This window comes from Microcaecilia unicolor, chromosome 2 (assembly GCF_901765095.1).
Source record: "Microcaecilia unicolor chromosome 2, aMicUni1.1, whole genome shotgun sequence".
NCBI classification, from domain to species: Eukaryota; Metazoa; Chordata; class Amphibia; order Gymnophiona; family Siphonopidae; genus Microcaecilia; species Microcaecilia unicolor.
In genome coordinates this window covers 92,700,796-92,724,395 of record NC_044032.1, presented here as the reverse complement: position 1 = coordinate 92,724,395, position 23,600 = coordinate 92,700,796, and the positions used below count along the sequence as shown (strand labels likewise).

The 23,600-nt window shown below is 46.7% G+C and overlaps 1 protein-coding gene across 1 annotated transcript in view; it reads right to left on the bottom strand.

The window, feature by feature from the left end:
* Nucleotides 1-1,131: 1,131 nt before the first annotated feature.
* The window catches only part of SNX18 (sorting nexin 18), a 54,552-nt gene continuing 32,083 nt past the window's right edge, over nt 1,132-23,600 (bottom strand). Inside the window, exon 2 of the mRNA XM_030193125.1 lies at nt 1,132-2,660. Within this exon, the coding sequence (XP_030048985.1) occupies nt 2,407-2,660 (254 nt within the window). The 3' untranslated portion in view covers nt 1,132-2,406. The remainder of the gene's footprint in view (nt 2,661-23,600) is intronic.

Here is a 23,600-nt window from a genome sequence, read left to right as displayed (position 1 = left end):
GAAGTACTCCAGGACCAAATTAAGGAAAACACTATCCTAAATGACCACTGGAGGATCACTGACCCGCTCCCACCCACCCCAAGATGTGAAAGAAACAGTACATGACAGCCATGACAGCCTCAGATGTTATAGCCAGTTCTATTAGACAGGTCCCTAGAGTAGCCTAGTGGTCAGTGCAATGCACTGTGGAGAAGGGGACCCAGACCAATAATCCACCATTACACTTGTGGTGGCAGCCCTCCAAAACCCACCAAAAACCTACTGTACCCAAATATGGATGACACCTACAGCCATAAGGGAATGGGAAATAGGACTTGATATACCGCCTTTATGAGGTTTTTGCAACTACATTCAAAGCAGTTTACATATATTCAGATACTTATTTTGTACCAGGGGCAATGGAGAGTTAAGTGACTTGCCCAGAGTCACAAGAAGCTGCAGTGGGAATTGAACTCAGTTCCCCAAGATCAAAGTCCACTGCACTAACCACTAGGCTATAGTGGTGTACAGTTGGGAACAGTAGGTTTTTGGTGGGTTTTGAAGGGCTCACTACACAATATAAGGGAGCAATTGTGAGATGTGTACCTGGGAGCTTTTATGTGAAGTTCACTGCAGTGACCCCTAGGGTGCTCCACTGCTCTGCTGGGACGTGTGTGTGGCCAGTGTACTAAGAATGTTGTCTCCTCCTACATCCCAATGGCTGATTTTGTGCATTTTTCACTTGGACCTTCCCTCCCCCACCCCCCCCAAAATGGACCAAAAACCCGCACAGAGCACAAAAACATCTAGGAAGTAGCCATTTGGGGGGGGGGGGGGGGGGGGGGGGGGGGGACATTTTGCTATTTTGAAAGTCACTATTTGGATTCTGGATGTTTTGAGCAAAACATCCAAAGCTGGACTTAAGACATATCAAAAATGTGCCTCAGTAACAACTAACATTTTGTTATAGTTTCACATGTTGCATAATATGTAACTAACTTCAATCATCAGCTAGTGCTAAAAATATTTGCAATGTGCAGTTTTGTTGTTGCAGGTTTTTTTTTTTCTTTAACCACCTTTATGAAGGCTGCATGTGTAATAAAATAAAGTTGTTCAAACAAACTGACATATAAAAGAAATTATATCTCCCAATTCAAAAATCAAAAAATGTGTTTATTCTGCCTTTTCAAAAAAACCTTCAAGAATAAGGTATTACATTTGTATAAAAAACAGGGATTTTCATTTATTTCAGATAAAGTAGGTTTTATTGCCAATAGTGTTATGTAATACAGATGTGTACTATATTTATTGGAAATAAAAGAAAACTATTTCTGATTGAATGGTGCATGTAATACAAATGTTTCCTGGTCCCTTAATCCATACAAGACCCACTTTAAACCCCAAACACTGAAATGTCTGAAAATCCCTGTACACGTACTGACGTCCAAGTAAACTAGTGAATCACAGTGGATTGTCAATTGAATAAATCAGTTTACAGAATAGATCCATCTCTGAATTCACACAGAATGTCTAACTGGTAAGCAAACCCCCAGCATAGGGACTAGTCGTCAACTCTGTCATCACATCCCTCTTGCTACATGTCAACATGCCTTGGCTTTCTTAAACATCTTCCCATCTCTGTTCACAACACTTACATTAGTTGCAGGATTTTAAAATATCAGAGAATGGCATAAAGTACAGAAGCACAGTGTTCTTGCCTGCCTAAGGTTCTTTGATATTTAATAAATAGTCTCCTCTCTCACACCTACTATTGAGGACTAACACCAGATTCTCTTTTCAGTCAGCGTAGGATCACACCTCCAGTGCAAAACAGATCTGTGTCAACATGAGGTTTTATAATCAGTTTGTTACGTTCTGCACCATTCCATTTTTTCTTTAATTATATAAAGAATGTGGCTTACTAGAAAAGGGAAAACAAGTTTAAAAGGCACAAAGTTGAGTAGCTGCTCAAGTAAGAGTCTGTAAACAAAGGAGTTGCCGAGTTTAGGTAATCCAAAGGCATAAGAAAGAAGTAGGCTATTATTTAGCCATCTTCCTTTTGAAGCCCCTTAAATAGGCTTGAGGTGTAAGGTTATGCTCTAAAACACTGTATTTCAAAAAGCTATAAGGCAATAAGTATTCTCTCTCCATCCCTCTTAAAATAACAAAGCTACAATGGTAGTGTAGGCAATACTTATGTACTTATGTAGGCATATGTAATAACTTAGTTACATGTGATATTTTATATAACTACAGGATACCGTTTCCAACCAATAACAGCACCAGACGTGCTTTGTATTCCAATGAAAAACAAAGACATTTTCATTTCTGCACTGCTACCATCTTTTCACCTTTTTTTTGACAGAAATGATTTTACTTCACTGCTTATTCATCTTTGCATTGAGAAGGTAGGTCATAACTCAAGAATTATATAGTATCATATTGATGAAGTGCCTCCTCCAATTTGTGTGTCACTTTTTGGAAAAAAGTAATCTGCTGTTGCAAGAAATGTTGCATCTGTGATCTGAAGTCTCTCACTCGGATTTGGTGGAAATGATGAATTTCTGCCAGTGTCGCAAATGAAATAATATTACAACGTTCCTGAATCCCATCAGCTTTCTGAACCTCCATCTTCCCTTCTTCCACATGCTTCTTACTCTCCTTGACTTTGGTGAGGGCTCCTGCATTAAGAAAAAAAAAATAAAGATCGGTAAATTAAATGAGAAAGGAATATAAATATATAGTAACAGTGCACTCAGACATCATTACATTGTTGAAAATCTACATGTATACAGTACTTTTTAACTTCATCTGCAAAACTGGCATGATTGAACACAAGCTTATGGCTCAATTCCTTTATCACACAATAATCCTCTCACTATTTACCTTTCCTTATCAAAGAAAGCAGCTCAACCTGAGAGCGGAGGTGACTAGACATGGCAAAAACAACAATGGCCTTGCCTGTAAAGATTATGGTGGGCCGCTTGTCCCTCACAACATTTGCCCATACCAAACATGTATATAAAGCATACTAGCCGTTGAGCCCGTGAAAACGGGCTACTTTTGGAATGGGGGGGGGGGGGGGTTCCGAGCCCCCCCCCCCCCCCCCGGAGTCGCCGCAGCCGCCCCCCCACCCTGCCCGAGCAGCACTGTAAACTTACATCAGCACGCAGCAGCAGGCACATCAGCAAAGCTGCCGTCGGGGCGGGCTTCCTTCTCTGCCTGTGTTCCGCCCTCGTGTGACGTAACGTCGGCGAGGGCAGGACAAAGGCAGAGAAGGAAGCCCGACGGCAGCTTTGCTGATGTGCCTGCTGCTGCGTGGTGATGTAAGTTCACAGAGCTCGGGCCAGATGGAGGGGCGGCGACTCCGGGGAAGCGGGAGCGGTTCCGACGTCTGCAGCATGCCAGTAGAGACTTCCCTCTCTGTCCCGCCCCCATCATCACGTATTGAAGCGGGGCGGGGCAGAGGGAAGTCTCTACTGCGCATTTGCGAGTGAGTACAGTCACTCGCCGTTTATATGTTTGATTGGCTATTGAAAATAAGCACAAAACAACAAGGAACAAATTGAGAATCCCATTAATACACAACAGGATTAGAACTGTCTGAGCACAATAAAAATGTTCTTAAAAACATGGCCACTGGTTTCCCACCTATTTTATGTGGTGGCACACTGGGCACTGGTTCACTTTATTGCAGCACACCATCACCTTCCCTCCTCTTACTTTTCCTCTTCCCCTACCCCCTGGTATAATCACCTTCCAATCACTCCCTTTCCCCACTGTATCCTCCACCACATTCATCCAAGTTTTTGCTCCCTTCCGATTCTTCCTTCTGCAGTCAGAAACATGAAGAACTTACAGGTGTCACAAGATTATGGGGCCCTAGTATCTGACTACCAAGGCCATCTTAAAACATTAAGCAGTTAATATACGTCATATACAATTTTTTTTCAGTTGTTATACAGAAAAAAAAATTCATCTGTTAAATTCACTAACAGTCAGATTTTATCCATGTAAGTGGCCAGCTTTGGAAAGAGGCAGAGGAAGAATTGGTGATTATCCATTTTGCCGTGATACTGAACTGCTAAATCAGTGCTTCTCAACTCTCTCATGGAGGCACACCTCGCCAGTCAGCTTTTCAGAGATCACCACAATTGACAGATTTGCATATAATGAATCTCATGCATATTTGTTGCAGTAATTCTGAAATCCTGACTGGCTAGGCGTGCCATTGGATAGATTAGCCATTTAATTTAGGCTTGACGAACAGGCTAAAGAAGCCATTATCTGTCAGTGTGTCTAGACATAATGGTGTGTCATCAAGAGCTAAGAGGCATGTCACTTTCCTTAACCACATGTGCCCACAAGCTGAAGAGAGTGAAACACAGAAAGCTATGTACTTGAAACCCCCATCGCAGTTCCTTAATTCTGCTTCTCCTCACCCACTCATTGTTGGTACCAGCCCAAGTTGAAAATGCTGCAGACATTCTTCCCTCTCCCCAACTGTAAAATCAGTATTACATCCTGAACCTACTCATGCCTCAACCATGATCACTGCTGCCAGCAGCCAAAGCTGGGAATACTGCATCAGAACATAGTAACAATCATACTGAGTCAGACCGATGGTCCATCTAGCCTAGTATCCTGCTTTCACCAGTGGCCAATCCAGGTCACATGTACCCTGTCCCTCTCTCTCCTATGTCACCATGATCATTGCTGCCAGTCTGGCCCATAAATGTGATGTACTGTTCCCTCCCCAGTGTATGCTCACGGCCATTGTTGGCCAAAGAGGAGGAAAAGGAGATGGCCTGATATAAAAGGTTTGCTACATAGGTTCTGAAGAGCCCACTTGCAGATTTCTGTTACTTCGCAAACTGTCTAGCAGTGGAGGAATTTGTGGTGTCACTACAGTGATACATGAATGTGAATATTTTCCAGCAGGGCAAGCAGCCCTGAACTCCAGCATAGGTAAACAATCCCAGATTTCTAATGTAGTAATCTTTGCTTACTACATTTTTTACCCCAAAAAGGTCACCTGGGAGGACCTACGGGGGGGGGGGGGGGGAGAAAGAGTCTGGCCTGGGGCAACGGATTGGACTGATACCGAGCAGCAAATTTCAGCCGCATATTCATTTCAGACAAAATGGAAAAATCTCCAGTAGTAGTTGCCCTCTACTGTAGTGCTTTAAAAAAAAAATGCAATGAGAATCGAGTAGCCACTCCACAGATAACTTCCAGCCCATGGCTCAGGCCTCCATCCAAGTGATTATATGAGAGATCGTAAAATGCACCTGCAGACCCTCTAGGGTCCACTCTTTGATTCAGAAGGTACACCAAGTCAATCACTCCCATAATCCACCGTGACAGGGATGAATTTTAAAGCCACATCACCCTTGCTTGGTTCACTGACAACCTTAATTAACTAGTCAGACTTCTGGAATGAATTTGTGACTTCTAGACTCTGTGGACATCTAGCATGCATAGAAATCTTTATCCTTTCTTCCCCTGGAAAGGCTAGCAGAGAGATGGATTGGTTGAGGTACAAGGACAAAACCACCTTGAGCAGATGATCAGAACCATGCAGACACAAAGTCAAGTGAAAAAGACACATATGAATCTTTTTTGCAAAGCTTGCAACTGACTCCAGAAAGACTACCTTCAGTGTCAGATCTTTCACCATTACTTGACACGACTCAAGGGGGAACTGCCAATGCCACACCCCTAGCAGGAAACATGTCTGCATATACAGCTAATTAGACACCTTTCACTACTTCTAGAACAGGACATAGCTGTCGCGTGAACCTTGAAAGAGCTGAGGGTTAGACCGTGGTTGAATCCAACTTGTACGGAGGCCAAAATGAACATCCACCCACCAGATAACCATCACTCTTCCACACTTTAAATAAATGCCAGACCCACACAAACCAACAATATACAGCTCCTGCGAGTCTCTGGCAGAGTAGCTGAAGGGCCAAGATGTCAGCCAGAAGGGGGCCATGAAGATCAGCCCTTGAAACTGGAGACCTAGATCCTACAGGAACTGCAGAAGGGGATCCACAAGATCTGAATACCATGGCCTGCACAAGGGCTACACCAGGATAAGAAGAAGCAGGTGCTTCACTATCCTTCAAACCAACCAACCAGCGAGAGACCATGGGGAAGACATACAGGGGCCCTGCTGGTGACCATGGCTGCAGCAGCACACTGATCCTAACTGTGCTGCATTCCTTTTTTTTGTGTGGAGAACTGAGGAGCCTTAGTGTGCTGGCATGTCACCATCAAAGACTGAGGCTCCTCAATGATCCAGCACCATTTGGAAGGTCACAGGACTCGGCTCCCATTCTCAAGTCCAGCACATACTAGCTGAGGAGGTCCACTTGGACATTTTCCATTCCTGTTATGTGAACCGAGATCAGCTGCCGAATGAGCTCTGCTCAATGGCACAGGCAGTAGACCTCCTACGCAACAGCCGCATTGCAAGTTTCCCCCCCTGCTTTGATAAATATGCAATCGTTCTCACAGATGGGTTGATGTCCGCGTCGGCCCAGGAAACGACAATTTTGCAAGCAAAAATAAATTTTATTTAGTTGCATTTGTATCCCACATTTTCCCACCTATTTGCGGGCTCAGTGTGGCTTACAATACATTGTAAATGATGGGAATACAGTTTCTTACATTACATTACATTTCGATTATGGGTTACATTGTGAGCAGATTAAGGAAGACAAGATCAGATCAGTCGCCTTAGGGGCGTGGAAACTAAAGGATGTGGTGTGGGGGAGTTACTACGCTGATCGAATAATAGCAAGTGAGCGATGGGGTAGACAGTTTTTATCTGTGGGTAGATATTGAATGGGAGAGTACGGGGACGTGGAGTACGTGGGGTAATGTCTTGAGGCATTGTTATGATGTATATGGGATTTATATGTTTTGCTCCTTGCGGTATGTTTTGTCAAAGAGATGGGTCTTCAATCGTTTGCGGAAGTCTGTCAACTCGTAGACCGCTCTCAGGCCGCGTGGTAGTGCGTTCCAGAGTTGCGTGCTCTTGTAGGAGAAGGTTGAAGCGTGTAGTCCTTTATACTTTATGCCTTTGCACTTAGGGAAGTGGAGGTTGAGGAAAGTTCTGGATGATTTTTTGGCGTTTCTGGGTGGCAGGTCTACCAAGTCGGACATGTATGCTGGGGCTTCACCGTGAATGATTTTATGCACTAATGTGCATATTTTAAAGGTGACACGTTCCTTAAGTGGGAGCCAGTGTAGTTTCTTGCGTAGTGGTGCTTGCCCAGTCTTTTGGCGCGTGAATCACGCGAACAGCGCATGCAAGGACTACTTCCTGCCCATCGCGTGAGCGTGCCCCTTAGTTAACTCAAAAAGCCAAAGGAAACCAGTAACAACTCCAAAGGGGAGGTGGGCGGTTTGGTGAGAACAATAAGTCTGCTGTCCTCAGAGAATACCTGCTACAGGTATCTTCGCTTTCTCCGAGGACAAGCAGGCTGCTTGTTCTCACAGATGGGATATCCCTAGCATCCAGGCTCACTCAAAACAATGAACATTGGTCAATTGGGCCTCGCAACGGCCCAATTGACCTGAAAACAACAAACAGCTAACAGACTGCAGCCTGGAACAGAAGAAAAAAGGGTCTAAGGGGTTGGAGTTGGATTCTAAACTACAGATTCTGCAGCACTGACTGCCCAAACCAACTGTCGCGTTGGGAATCCTGCTGAAGGCAGTAGTGAGATGTGAATATGTGGACTGATGACCACGTTGCAGCCTTGCAAATCTCTCCAATAGAGGCTGACTAAGTGAGCCACTGACATAGTCATCCATGGCTCTAACATTGTGAGCCGTGATATGGCCCTCTAAAGACAGCCCAGCTTGGGCATAAGCGAAAGAAATGCAGTCTGCTAGCCAATTGGAGATTGTGCGTTTTCCGATGGCGACTCCCCTCCTGTTGGGATCAAAAGAGACAAAACTGGGCGGACTGTCGGAAGGGCTTTGTCCGCTCCACGTAAAAGGCCAATGCTCTCTTGCAGTCCAAGGTATGCAAACTGCTTTCGCCAGGGCAGGTATGAGGACGGGGAGAGAATGGTGGCAAGACAATTGACTGGTTCAGATGGAACTCCGACACCACCTTCGGCTGGAACTTAGGGTGAGTGCAGAGGACTACTCTGTTGTGATGAAACTTGATATAAGGTGCATGTACTACTAAGGCCTGAAGCTCACTGACCCTACGAGCTGAAGTAACAGCCACCAAGAAATTGACCTTTCAGGTCAAGTTCTTCAGAGGGATTTAGATTTATTATGAACTGGGACACATTCTGGAAAAGGGGGGAGCATGTTCTGAAAGGATGGACTCCATCTTAACCGGGATGGAACCAAGCTGCTGGCGCTAACATTTAAAAAGTAGAGCAGCTTTTAAAGTAAAATGGAGGTGGGGGGGAGCCGAGAGTTACCCAGGAGCAAATGGTTCAGTGTGGAGTATCTTTGAAGGATACTAGTGAAACAGGATTTTTAGGGAATCCCAATAGAGAGGTTTCAATAATAAAGAAAGCCAGGAGTGTTTAATGAGAGGAGAAAAGAATGCAAATTATCCCCATCAACTTCAAAGCAGCTTGTAGATGCAAAGGAAAAAAAACACACAATAGAAGTGTCTATATATAAATGCTAGAAGCCTAAAAATAAGATGGGAGAGTTGGGAGTATATAGCACAAAATGAAGAAAGAGATAAAACAGGCATCTCAGAGACATGGTGGAAGGAGGACAATCAACGAGACACTTATCAGGGTACAAATTATATTGCAATTGTAGGTGCAATACAGATAAACCTTTTGGAGTGTTATTGGGGTACCTAACACTTAGTCTTGTCTGGGACCCATTTCTTTCAGAATGTATACTAACATTAGTGAGAGATATGTTCGATGCAAAATATTCCCCTTATCCTTAGATCCAAGCCCATTGCACCAAAATACTAGAAGGAACCAACTCCACAGGTGATTATTTTACTTACAAAAACAGCAAACATGATATAGGACAAATGAGGACAAAGCCAATCTCATTACAGAAATTAACTTTGAGTAAACGCACAAAAATCCCCAACTAGACTACACTGACATGCAAAGAGTCACTTTAACCCACAGCACTAATACAAAGGTACATGGCACATACAACTTGATGCAGTCCTTCAGACGTCAGCTTGTACCTCAGATGGTCAGGGTGGGATGTTGACACAACAGCCCCCATCTCTGATAAGAGCCCCTTTTATAGCTAAGTCAGAAGCTGTAGCTGTACTGCTGACTCTTCTGTACTTGTGGTTAATATACACAGAACATTGTGATCCCCACTGTTATGACTTCAGGGGTCACATGATTATCTCACTGGCACTGTATTCAGGGGCACCTTGACTAAGAGCCAGAGTTGCATAAACAATGTACAGTTTTGCCAGCCAGTCTCCCCAAGAGTCCTTGGCTGTCCCAGGCAAGACGTCAATTCTGATAACAACCCTATTGTAGAACATTGGGAAACTTGTCCGCAGCTTCTGTCCGTACTCAGGGTCACAGCTTCATGAAGTAACAAGCTTTACAGATGAAATGTGTAAGTTTGCTTATTGTAAACAGGTTGTTAATGCTGGATAGTGTCATGCATTTATGAATCCATATATTTTGTCATATAGGTACATACAGGGCTTTACACTGAAGCACTATGATGCACTTAGTGTTTGTTTTGCCCCTGCACAATGATAAAGTGGACCAAACTTGGGGGAAGACCGGAGGAGAGAGGCTGAGGCACTGGGGGAAATCTCTACTAAAGAAGAAACAGGTGCAGCCTGTGGGAGAGAAAGAGAGCTGGGCACAATTGAAACCCCAGCCTGAACCGGGTGGGAATAAAGCTGTGTAACCGTGCTGTAAGAAGGTGCAAGAAAGACTGTGTAAACTGTTTCATACTAAAAAGGTCTGGGCTGCAACCTACCAAGCTATTGGGTTTTTCCCTCTGATAATGTACTGTTCCCTAAGTGTAGTAATCTGAGCTAAAGTGGAGTGAAGTTATATGGACTGTTTTTGAACCTTAGTTTGAAGTTATATGGACTGTTTTTGAACCTGAATTTGACTGTGTTGAACCTGAATTGTGCTCTGGGCTGCTAGCCTAAACAACTTGGAGTGAAGGGTGTTTTGTTGATTTGAAGCAAGAAAATAAAAGCTCTTACTTATAAATATTGGGCTTTGAATGTGCCTCTGTGAAAGGAACGGAGGGAGGAGGAAGTCCTGGGAGTTCGCAGGGCCTGGAGCCAAGGTTCAGAGGAGCCAGATTGCTGTGGAGTGAAGGCAACAGTCGTGTAGAGGAAGAGGCAGCTAAGCAGGGTCAAGCCTGGCTGGGTCCTGGATGGGCGACCCAGCTACAGCGGGTAGCAGCGCTTTCTTCCAGAGCGCAGTTGACTTCCTTTTCCGTGTCCTGTCTGGCTTCCGTGGCTGCCCTTTGCAGTTTGGCAACTTGGTCCTTCTGTCCTGCTGTGGATGGCTTTTTTGCAGATCACCCACTTGATCTGCTGTCCTTCCCTTGCCAGGCTTGGCATGGCAGCCCTGGGCATTCCAGATTTGACGTGGCAGCGCATGTAACTGCGGCCTGTGGATCATTGCTCCAGTCTGCTGAGGTTGTAGTACCCCGCCCCACTTGAGGACTGCTTTGGTACATCCCACAAGTCTCTGGATTGATCTATGGGATGCTATGGAAGGTAAAATTAGTTCTTAGTTCTTACCTGCTAATTTTCTTTCCATTAGTCCCAACAGATCAATCCAGAGGCCTACCCTTTGTTCTGGATTGAGAGTTTTCTTCTAGTTGCCTCAGTTTCATCAGATTCCTTCATTTGATTTTTGGCTATAAAAAAAAAGAAAAGAAAAAAAGGCAAAACAAATCAAAACCTTCTGTTACCCTCCCGCAGGAGTGGTTGAGGAGCTTACATGGGCTTTATGCAGGCAGGAGAGGACTTCCTCTTTCGTCTTCCACTGCTTTGGTATCGATAAGTTAAGGTGACTGCACATACCACATAGAGAGAACTTCAGAGGTTTACTATATCGCCACCTGCTGGTAGAGGGACATAACCCACAAGTGTCTGGACTGATCTGTTGGGACTAATGGAAAGAAAATTATCAGGTAAGAACTAATTTTACCTTCATGATCTAACAGTCCCACAGATACCCTCACAGGCTTTCTGCTTCTGATGTATCTGAAAAAGATGTTACTGTGAGTTTTTTTTTGTCTGTGGCAAGTATTTTTTTTTCATATTTTTAGTCTTCTTTATCAATGCTTTGCTTTTAGCATCACAGTGTTTACATTACTTTGTATTTTCTTCATTCAGATCCTTTCCTTTCTTTGAAGGATGTTCTTTTGGCTCTTAATATCCTCTTTCACCTTTTAACCATGCTGGTGTTTGCTGCTCTTTCCACTTTTGTTAATACATGGAATACATCTGGTCTGGGCTTCAACGATATTTTTAAACAATGCCTTAATGCCTGATTTAAAGTTTTAACCTTTGCAGCCTATCCTTTTAGCTTCTTTGTAACTATTTTCCTCATTTTGTCAGTCTTCCTTTTGAAAACTAAATGCTGCTACATTAGTTTTCCTTAGTGACTTCACTCCAAATTTCAGCTCAAATTGAATCATATTGTGATCACTGTTTCTCAGTGGATCCAACACCGTTAACCCTGCATTCCACTAAGGACTAGATCTAAAATAGTTCCCCTTTTGTCTGTTCTTGGACCAGTTGCTCCAAGAAGCAGTCATTTATTATGTCTAGGAATTTATCCAGCTAATATTGGGGTAATTGAAATCACTCAGTTATTATAATGTTCCCCACATTGTCAGCTTTACTAGTTTCTGTAAACATTTCATCCTTTGTGTCCTCGCGGATGGTTGTATATAGCCCTACCAGTATACTCCTTCCCTTCATACATGGAATTTCTATCCATAAGGGTTCCACGCTGCTATGTTACATATAGAATGTTTTGTTTCTCAATTCCCTCTTTAACAGTACATTATCAGAGGGAAAAACCCAATAGCTTGGTAGGTTGCAGCCCAGACCTTTTTAGTATGAAACAGTTTACACAGTCTTTCTTGCACCTTCTTACAGCACGGTTACACAGCTTTATTCCCACCCGGTTCAGGCTGGGGTTTCAATTGTGCCCAGCTCTCTTTCTCTCCCACAGGCTGCACCTGTTTCCTCTTTAGTAGAGATTTCCCCCAGTGCCTCAGCCTCTCTCCTCCGGTCTTCCACCAGTCTCTCCAAGGTACAGCTGGCCACCCTCTTACAGCAGCTTTTTGGGTTTGAGCCAGGGCTCCAATCTCCATCTGTTCCTCCCCTAGTCCTTCAGTAACCTCCATTTTATCCTCCTCTCCAACTTCCCCCGCCCCCAAACTCTCCAGCTGGCCCTCATCACCTTCCTCCGAGACCATTTCCCAATCTTCTATCTCCTCCCCTAACTCTTGCACAGCCGGGTGGGGAAGAGAAGGATTCTGGGACTGGTAGTTCCTCCTCTTCTTCCTTAACCCGGCCAACCTCTCTGCCTCCGGTAGACCAGCTTTCTGAATGTGGGTGTTGTGCACATGAAATCTGCCCCGTTGGGGTTCCCCGGCTGCCTGCACCCCCTTTCTTTGTGCCTTCCCGGATCTCCTTTCACCTGCACTCTCACACCGCACCGGGAGAGACTGTCCCATATAGAGGCCAGCTGAAGAAATTGCCTCTCTCAGCCAACGGCCACTGCGGCTCTTGAAACCAGACCCCCTTTCTTGTGATCAGCCAGAGGACAACATGAGGGTATGTTGGGAGGCATTTCTGCTCAGCAGGTCAGGAATCTGATGATCCTACTGCAGTGTGGGTGTTTCGTAAGGAGTCTCCACCTTCCTATATACCTAGGGCTCTCCAGGTTCTGAATATGTCTGCTTCTGATCCTGCCACCGCTACAGTCTTTAGCAGTATATAAGGCTATGTAGGAAGTCACTTCTGCTCAGTGGGTCATCCCAGGCACTGCCCCACTATGCAGAGGCGTAGCTAGGTGGGGTGCAAGGGGAGCATCTGCTCCCCTAAAAGGATTTTGAATAAAATGGCACTTATGCGGAACAGCTCTTCAGCATCACACTGACGCCTATTCTACAAAGGTCTGCTCCTCCTGACATCAAAACCGCTATGCCCACATTTGCCAATCTAAAAATGGCGAGCCTTCCTATAATACCGAGCAAAGCAAAGAGTTGACCAACGGAACTCTCTGGTCACTTCCAAATAGTATAGGGAAGAGAAAAAGGTGGAATGGAATGGAAGGCTGAAACCACCGTATGCAGAAAAGACAGGACTGTATGCCCATCACCAGTAGAAATCCAGAGGATCTCAAACGGATGAAGTCGGGAGCTCTGAGAACCTGCCTGGACTGGATTGCTAAAGAAAACTAGACTGCCCAGGACAATAGCCCTGGTGTCATAAAGGTAAGGGTTTGCCTGACCCAACCGAAAAGAACTTGTAGACGTCCTCAGGAAGACACTGAGTCTATAAATCACCCAGGTCTTTGACCAACTTCATGGAGTCCTCAAACAATAGTTGCCCTGAAAAGTGAGCTGAACCAGCCATCGTTAGAAGCTGCATTCACCACCCAGCAGCGCAACCACATCAAATGACAGGCTGTGACCGCCGAAAACATCTGATGCCCAATACAAATCATAGAAGAAAACTGGCAATTAAGCCGTCCTCGACTCTACATCTGGAAAGTGAGGAGGCAGTCGACTGTCTGCCTTCTGAAAGGGATCCGAAATCTGTTGCCGTCAACTACGGCACACGCTAGCAGCCTACAAGCTGCAGATAGCCACCTCCAGGGAGAGAGAACTGAAATATCAGTACAAATCACCCATTGAGACTAATTTGGCTTGAAGGGAACCATAGAGATGGGGACCAAAGCACTGAAGGAACCCCTGAAGTGGTCTGATACGGACTCAGGCCCATGGGGGAATGTCCAAGAAAGAGAACCTTGTGCCCATAACTTGAACCTATTCCCATATCCTGGACATGGTAGAAAAAGTAAAACCTGACTTGGGTTGGCATCTGTTGCTGAGGAGCAAAAGAAAGAAAAGACTTCCCAAGCCTATATGGAACAGCACTCCCCGAAAAGCCAAGATTTATGACGGAAACAACTGACTCTTGGTGACACTGATTACCAATCCTAAGGACTGAAGACGAGTAGGTATCTTGGATGAAGTTTGCAGAGTCTCTTAATAGAGAGAGCTGCAAATCAGCCAGTCACAAGGTATGGATGAACCTGCAATTCATCCTCACAAAGGAAAGCTGCCACTACCACCATGACCTTGCAAAAATGTCCTCGGCAACATGGAAAGGCTGAATGACATGGTCATAAATCGCTAAGATCCCTCTGCAACAAGGAGCACTGGGAATATGAAAGTAAGTTTCCTTGAGGTCCAGGGAGGATAGAAACTCTCCCCACCAGACAGAACTATTACACACTGCAAGGTTCCTATTGTGTAAAGTTGAACCGTAAACACCCTAGACTCTTATGATGTCCAAACTCAGCTAGAAGCTCCCTGGTTGGAACTACAAAGCAAAGGGAACAACTTCCCATTCCCCAATTGCAACTGGGGACAGACTCAACTGTGCCTAAAGGAAGAAACGTTGGCAAGGTGGCAAGAACTGCCTGACAGTGTTTGAGCTTGCATGTAGACTCAAAGAAAAATCCGTAGTGAAGTCCAGGTTGTAACTGTGTGATAGAAAAACTAAGACAGGTTTGAGCTGAGGTAATATTGGTTCACTCCTCCTGAAACCAATACAGGAGTCCTGCCTGAGGAGTGAGCTGAGACTCCATCATTGGAAGATGCAGCAGGCATAGATTGACCTGGAGTTGAAACAGAGCTCATTCTACCAGCAGCCAGGTGGCTTGTCGAAGTGGAAGTGGAAACCCTAAAAGTGGTTTTCCAAACTCATCCCCTGGCAATCTCCGAGACTTGGAAGTTCCTCAAGTCTTTACCCAACTGCCCTACATCTTCTCCAGCCCCAAGATTACTTCCAAAAGGCAGGTTGCCAAATGTGACTTGGAAGCCAGATCAGTGGTCTGATGCCTAAGCCAATGCTAACTTCTTGCAGATAGGGACAAGAACTGGCTGGTGTGACCGTGCACTAACACTGCTGTGCATTGGCGCTAACAAGTGCAGATGAGAACCAGAGACAGATGGCGTAGCAGAATATGGCTGTTGCACCATTGCACACTATAGCTGCAGTGGGTCGTGAAGCAGCATCCCTAGCGCTCTGTGCTTACTCTCAGCTGATTGCAACAACTATTAAGCTACCTCTACACTGAAGTAGCTCCTGGACCACTCCTCATGAATTGAAGGTACCCCCATACCATGAAAAGATGCCAAAAATACCATAGAAGCAATCAGAGGTACCGGGTACACTGCAGATACCAGGGTAGCTGAGGCTAGTATGCAAAGGTGTGGCCAGTATCAGTGTGCAAAGAGAGAGAGAGAAGGGAAATCTTTAGTACAGTAGAGTTCTGATAACTGTTCCAGTCATGCAAGAACTGCTTGGCCAGGTGAGCAGTAAGAGAGAATGAAATAAAATATGCCCCGTTGGAAACCTAGTTGAGCCCACAATTTCTAATAGGATGGATAAAACCAGCCTTGAACCTGAACCTTCAGGCTGAAAGGCCAGCCACCTTCCTGAATAAAACTAGTTTGATGTAAACAGTACACACAGAGCAAATGCCACCAGGGCAGCACAGAGGGTGCAGGATTACCATGGAAACCGAGAGAAACCTGAGAGGCCTCAAAATGTAACATTTCTCACAGAAACATGGAGTCAACAGCCCTAGGCCTGACTAAACTGTACTGCCATGCTCTGAGAAAGGGGAAGCGGGAAAGAATGGAAAACCTAGAGTAGGATCCCTAATCCTGATCCCTTTCTCCCTTCCATTAATGATGTACACACACCCTGAATCTCCTCAAGGAGGGTCCAGAGATATTCTTAGTGTAAATCACCTAGTGAAGCACAGGCATTTCTACCTAAGACTTTCAGATAGTCAGTACTTTCCAAGCTGCAGCTTAAGGCTCTCGCTGCCACAGAACAGCTGCAGGGGTCTAATGGGTCTCGACCTCACCCCTGGAAAGCTGCAGGAGACTAAGCTGTGGGAGACCTGAGGACTCCCACAGGAGTCTGCAAACCTTCCCAGGCCTCCTTTCTTAGAAGCCCTTAAATATCAAACATGAAGAAATTGGGAGTGATCCACCCCAGTTCCCCAGTCACATTTCTGAAAAGCCTACATATAAAACTGCCTGAATCGCAAGCAAATCAAGCCTCAGGGAAGCGCCGGCGCTTCAGCATTACCATGTGGCGCGGCAAGAAAGATGGTGCCCTCAAGCGCGCACGCACACCGAAGAAAACAACTGCCCTGTGCCTGCCAAAACGAGCCGGGAAGGAGCACACCGCTCCATGGAGTTGGGCTATACAGAGGCTCTCCAGCACAGGAAACTGCAGCAGCCCAATGGCTCCCACATTGGCAGCTGCTTTTGCTCTGCCCCACCGGCGCAGATAGGATAATGACTACTCACCCCCTTGGGAATCTATGTCGCATGCCAAGTCGGTCCTCACACCATTCAGCCAGTACTGCAAACCGGCATAAGCTTGCCACACTGGACAAATCAGACAGATTTTTTTTTTTTTTTTTAAACAGTGCTCAAACAGCATTTTTTTTTTTTTTAAAGGCAGGAGAGGACGCCAGAGCAAAAGAAACCTCAGACTCCTTTTAAAGTCAGGAGAGTGAGAATCACAAACCCCAGTCAGGCAGAGAGGAGGGGTTGATGGGGGAGGAAGGGAGGGACCTGGCACCACCAGGTGTGCACCCAAAATTCCAGGACCGGGACACCTCAGACCCCAGAAGCTCGACTAGACCCAGGGGACCAGGCCAGGAGCAAATCAATCCAGAGCTGAATAGACATGACCATCCACCTGCTAGATAGAGAGAATACTGAAGGTTAAATTAGGCCTTACCTGCTAATTTGCTTTCCTTTACTCCCTCCAGACCGGCCCAGAATGTGACTGATGGGTTGTGCACGCCTTCCAGCAGGTGGAGACTGAGAAAAGACTGTGACTCTAGAGAGCCAATAAGAGCCCTTGCCAGACAGAGAAAGATCCAGTAATAGAGTACCAAAGCAGAAGAAAGAAAAAACACCAAACATCTGTGCATCCAAAAACCTGAGCAGCCGCAGGCACCTTGCCAACCAAGGGTGAGTGCCTGAAACAGCCAAAGTTTGGACAGTATTGTTTCTACAACTTTTACGTGCCTTATTATTCATTTTGAGTGCCTGAAACAAACAGCCAAAGATTGGACAGTATTGTTTCTACAACTTTATATGTGTGCCTTCTTATGCAGTATTCATTGAAACATATTAGAGAAGTAAACTAGCAACACAGCTCCAAACAACCAAACAATGAACCAACCAACCCATGAAAAAACAAATCCGATATCTGCAGGGAGGGATCTGGGCCGGTCCGGAGGGAGTAAAGGAAAGCAAATTAGCAGGTAAGGCCTAATTTAACCTTCCTTAGCCTCCCTCCGGACCGGCCCAGAATGTGACTGATAGGAAGAAACAAAGCCGTACCATTATGGGAGGGACCCTAGCAGCCCCGCCGACAACACGCGCTCGCCAAAAGCCACCTGTTGACGACTGAGAACATCCAAATGGTAGTGCTTAGAGAATGAATGCAAGGACGACCAGGTAGCCGCCCTACAAATGTCCTCTGGAGGTACCAGACAATGCTCCGCCCACGAAGCTGCCTGACCTCTCGTCGAATGAGCTTTAACATGCTCTGGAACGGATTTCCCAGAAAGCAGATAGGCTGAAGCAATCATTTCCTTGAGCCACCGAGAAATTGTAGGCTTAGATGCCATCAGCCCCTTACGCGCACCTCCAATCAAAAGGAACAACCGATCCGATCTGCGAAATTCATCTGTAGACTTAATATAGTGCTTCAAGACCCGCTTGACATCCAAGCACTTCAATCTCTGCTGTTCCTCCGCACCGGAGAAAGAACCCAACACAGGCAAAACCACCGGTTGAGAAACATGAAACCGAGATACCACCTTGGGAAGAAAGGATGGAACCGGTCGTAACACTACACGATCGGAACAGAACTCCAAAAATGGAGACCTACCCGACAACGCCTGTAACTCAGAAACTCGCCTGGCCGAAGCAACGGCCACCAAAAACACGGTCTTAAGAGTCAAATCCTTTAAAGTACAAGATGCCAAAGGCTCAAAAGGAGGCTTGGTAAGACCCGAAAGCACTACATTCAGATCCCATGGAGGAAACGAACACTGAGAGGGAGGACGAAGAAGATTAACTCCCTTGAGAAAACGCACGACATCCGGATGACTGGAAAATGACTTCCCTTTGATGCGACCTCGAAAACACTTCAAAGCCGCAATCTGCACCTTAAGAGAAGACAAGGCCCTTGTCAAACCCTTGCTGCAAAAAATCCAAAACCTGCGGCACTGTAGCCCAAAAAGGCGACAGACTACGCTCCGTACACCAACTCTCAAAAATCCTCCAAGTACGCACATAACTCAGAGAAGTGGAACGCCGCCGAGACCGCAGCATTGTAGCAATGACCGGTGCAGAGAGACCTCTTTTAGTCAACCTAGCCCTCTCAAGAGCCATGCCGGAAGACAGAATCGACCCGGATCGGGATGAACGACCGGACCCTGCAACAAGAGATCTTGCGTAACCGGAAGCTTGAAGGGAAGATCAGCCAGAAGACGTCGAAGGTCGGCATACCACGGCCTGCGGGGCCAATCCGGCGCCACCAGAATTAGGCGACCCTTGTGACTCTCTACCTTCTGAAGCAGACGCCCGATCAAAGGCCAAGGCGGAAATGCATACATCAGCCCGCCCGGCCAGGACTGAAGAAGCGCGTCCACTGCAATCGCTTTGGGATCTCTGCGACGACTGTAGAACAGAGGCAACTTTGCATTGGCCGCGGATGCCAACAGATCCATCTTGGGGACTCCCCAGCGATCTACCAACATCCGAAACGCCATGTCGCTGAGCGCCCACTCTCCGGGATCGAGCATGTGACGACTGAGAAAGTCTGCCTGAACGTTTAGCACCCCTGCTACATGAGCCGCTGAGAGAGCCACCAGATTGACTTCCGCCCACTTTAGAAGCAATGACGCTTCTCGCTCCAACGGAAGGCTCCTCGTCCCTCCTTGCCGATTGATGTACGACACCGCTGTGGCATTGTCCGACATGACTCGCACCGCCCGACCGGTGAGCAGCGGAAGGAAACTCCAAAGCGCCAGATTGCCCTGGTTTCCAGCAAGTTGATCGAACACCTGGACTCCGGAAGGGACCACAGACCTTGAGCCACCTTCCCCTGACAATGAGCTCCCCAGCCTTGAAGACTGGCATCCGTCGTTACCACTATCCAGTCGGGCTGATCCAGAGGCATACCTTTGGCCAAGTTGACCTCCTGAAGCCACCACCGCAGACTGGCTCTCACTGGCAACGGCAGTGGCAGCCTGTGAAGAAGGGACCCGGTCTGGGACGACCATCTGGATAGGAGGGACCTCTGCAGGGGCCTCATGTGAGCTCTGGCCCAGGGTACAGTCTCTATTGTCGCCGCCATGAGCCCTAGCACCTGAAGGTAATCCCTTGCCGATGGACTGGGTTTCTGCAAGAAAAGCCGAATCTGAGATTGCAATTTCAGCAAGCGAGCCGCCGGAAGAAACACACGGCCCTGCTGTGTATCGAAAAGGACCCCCAGATACTCTAAGGACTGAGAAGGCTGAAGACGACTCTTTTGCATATTGACTACCCAACCTAGATGCTGCAAAAACTCGACTACCCGAGCCGTGACCTGGACGCTCTCGTGGAATGACTTTGCCCGAATCAACCAGTCGTCCAAATAAGGATGGACTGAAATACCTTCTGCTCTGAGAGCTGCCGCGACAACTACCATGACCTTGGTAAAGGTGCGGGGAGCGGTCGCAAGCCCGAAGGGAAGTGCCCGAAACTGAAAATGATGGCCTAGAATAGGAAACCGCAGAAACCGCTGATGAGCCGGGCGAATGGGAATATGAAAATAGGCTTCTGTAAGGTCTAGAGAAGTCAGAAACTCCCTGGCCCGCACCGCCACAATGACGGACCGAAGAGTTTCCATCCGAAACGAGGGGACTCTGAGAGCTCGGTTGACCGCTTTGAGATCTAAAATCTGACGACAGGAATCGTCCTTTTTGGGCACCAGAAAATAAATGGAATAACGGCCCTGTCCCCTCTCTGCTGCCGGCACTGCAGAAATCGCTCGCAGCTCCAGCAACCTGCGAAGAGTAAGCCGGACCGCTGCGTCCTTGACGCGAGACCGGCAAGGTGATTGCAGGAAGGCATCTGACAAGGGACGCACAAACTCTAAAGCGTACCCGTCTCGGATAACTTCTAAGACCCACTGATCTGAAGTAATATGGGCCCACCTCTCTTGAAACTGCGCCAACCGAGCGCTGACCTGGATGAGAGGCTGGACCCGCACACCTTCATTGATGAGTCCGGGAGGCGGAGGAGAAAGAACCACCGGCCCCTCGACCTCCTCGACGACCTCCCCGAAAGGACTGAGTTCTTTGGGAGAATCTAGACCGAAGACCTTGAAAACCTCTGTTAGGACGAAAACGACGGAAATCACGACCTCTGCTACGAGCTGAGAACTGCCCGCGCCCCGAACCTCTAGGGCGATCCTCCGGCAACCGCGGAACTTTAGCTTCCCCTAAGCTACTTACCAATTTATCCAACTCCGGACCAAACAAAAAGGAACCCTTAAAGGGAAACTTAGAAAGTTTAGACTTGGAGGCCGCATCCGCTGACCAACCACGCAGCCACAGAGTACGGCGAGCAGCCACTGAGAAAGCCACAGACTTTGAAGAGGCCCGCAACAAATCATACATAGCATCCGCCAAAAAAGCTGAAGCCATCTCCAGCTTAGCCACGTCATGATCAATAGCGGCAAGATCATCCGAAGAACGGTCTAAAATCCTCTCGGACCACCGAAAACTCGCCCTTGCGACCAGAGAACCACAAATAGCAGCCTGCACTGCTAGAGCTGAAACATCAAAGGCATTCTTCAGGAGGGTCTCAATCCGACGCTCCTGAGGATCCCGCAGAGCTGTGCCACCATCTACCGGCACCGTGTTACGCTTAGTCAACGCGGAGACAACTGTGTCCACTACAGGGGAACTTAAAAGCTCTTTATCGGAATCCGGAACCGGGTAAAGCCTGCTCATGGCCCTTGCAAGCCGAAAACCCGAGTCTGGACGCTCCCACTGAGCCTGGACCACATCCCTAATGTCCTGATGCATGGGAAATGACCTACCAGACCTGCGGACTCCTTTGATCAACAAGTCCACCTTCCTAGGCTCCGCCACAGCACTATCATCATCCTCAAAACGGAGAGTAGCAGAAACCTGGGAAATAAGCTCCTGAAGGTCATCCTTATGAAAGATTCTAACCACCGAGGGATCCTCTCCCACTGGAAGGGCTTCCTCTGTATCACCTGGATGAGAAAATTCCTCAGATAAATCCTCCTCAGGTAACCAAGAATCCTCTGCCAGGGTAGGGAACTCCTGCTCAGGCTCAAAGAAATTATCCTGCTCTGCCTGCCTACAAGGCTTAAAGCGTTTCACAGTCACAGAAGGAGACTCCACAGAACTACTTACTGGAGGTTCAGCAGGAGCAGCCTGCTGCAGTAAGAAAGCCTGATACATCTGAAGTACAAAGGCAGGAGGGGAAACCAGCTGTCCCCTGAGATAGGACCATAGCTGGAGCAGCAGGCAGTGAAACCAGGGGATCCAGAGACAGATCAGAGCGGGTCATATCCAAAATGGCGGACGTTCCCGCAAAACCGGTAGCGAGGGAACGGGGACACAACCGCCTTACTGCTACCTGAATCGGACCCCCCAGACGGCGGAACTACCGGCGCCGACGATACAGACGGTCCTGCACGCTGCTCCTGCAAAATGTCCACCGCAGTACAAAATTTACACACCCCACTCGAAGCGAGGCCCCGGCGCTGACAAACCGAACACCGCCGCAACTTTTCCGACATTGCAAACAGCTGATGAGGTAAATAAAACTCCAGCGCGAAAACGAAAGTAAAATCGCTAACTGTGCTAAACATAGAACCGGAGCTGCTCTGCTTGCTCAATCTCAATTAGAAAAAACAGCACCATGACAGCAATCACAGACTCAAAGCCGACATTGTGAACAGCTGATGAGGTAAATAAAACTCCGGCGCGAAAACGAAAGTAAAATCGCTAACAGCGCTAAAGACAGAACTGGAGCTGCCCTGCTTGCTCAATCTCAATTAGAAAAAAATAGCACCCTGACAGAAATCACAGACTCAAAGCCTGGATTGCTGTAGTTCCATTATCTTTATTGCTCCATTTATAGCAGCTGCCTCTCCCTTGCCTCAACAGTTCTTAAACAGAAAGAGCTGGAGGGAACTCACTTCAGTCAGACTGTTCCTGACAACAGTCTGCTATACAAAACAGCAGAAATAGGCACCAAATGCTGTTACTTCAGGGAGGTTTAGGAGGGAGCGACTCCTCGAGTGTGGCACCCCCAGGGCAAATAGAGGCCCCCACGGACCTCAGCCCCTAACAAGCAGGTTTTTTTTTTTTTTTTGTAAAATGCACAGGATAATCTGAACTTTTCAGCAGAAAAATGAAATGATTCAAAATCACTAAGTCAGAATAGACCAGAAAAAAGGAATGAGACTGAAGGACTCACCACCTTCCACCTGCTGGAGACTGAGATTACTGGATCTTTCTCTGTCTGGCAAGGGCTCTTATTGGCTCTCTAGAGTCACAGTCTTTACTCAGTCTCCACCTGCTGGAAGGCGTGCACAACCCATCAGTCACATTCTGGGCCGGTCCGGAGGGAGGCTAAGGAAGTTAAGGTGACTGCACATGACCCCATATAGTAAACCTCTGAAGTTCTATCTCCACCTGCTGGTAAAGGGACATAACCCACAAGTCTCTGGATTGATCTGTGGGACACTATGGAATGAATTCTTTGCTTCGGTCTTTACAGAAGATGTAAGAGTTCTACCTGTACCTGAAATGGTTTTCATAAGTAACGATGCAGAGGAACTGAAAGAAATCTCAAAGCACCTAGAAGGCATACAGAGCTAAATCGACAAGTTACAGTGAAATAAAACACCTGGACCAGATGGTATACACTCCAGGGTACAGAAAGAACTCAAACATGAAACTGCTTATCTGCTGTTAGTGATCTGTAACTTGTCATTGAAATTATCACTAGTACCTGAAGATTGAAAAGTGGTCAATGTAAAGCCGATTTTTAAAAAGGGTTCTAGGGGTGATCTGGGAAGTTACAGACCAGAAAGCCTAACTTCAGTGCTGGGCAAAATAGTGGAAACTATTATAAAAAATAAAATTACAGTATACAAATATTGTTTAATGGGACACAGTCAGTATGGGTTCAGCCAAGGGAAGTCTTGCCTCACCAATTTGCTTCATTTCTTTGAAGGTGTGAATAAACATGTGGATAAAGGTGAATCAGTTGATGTAGTGTAT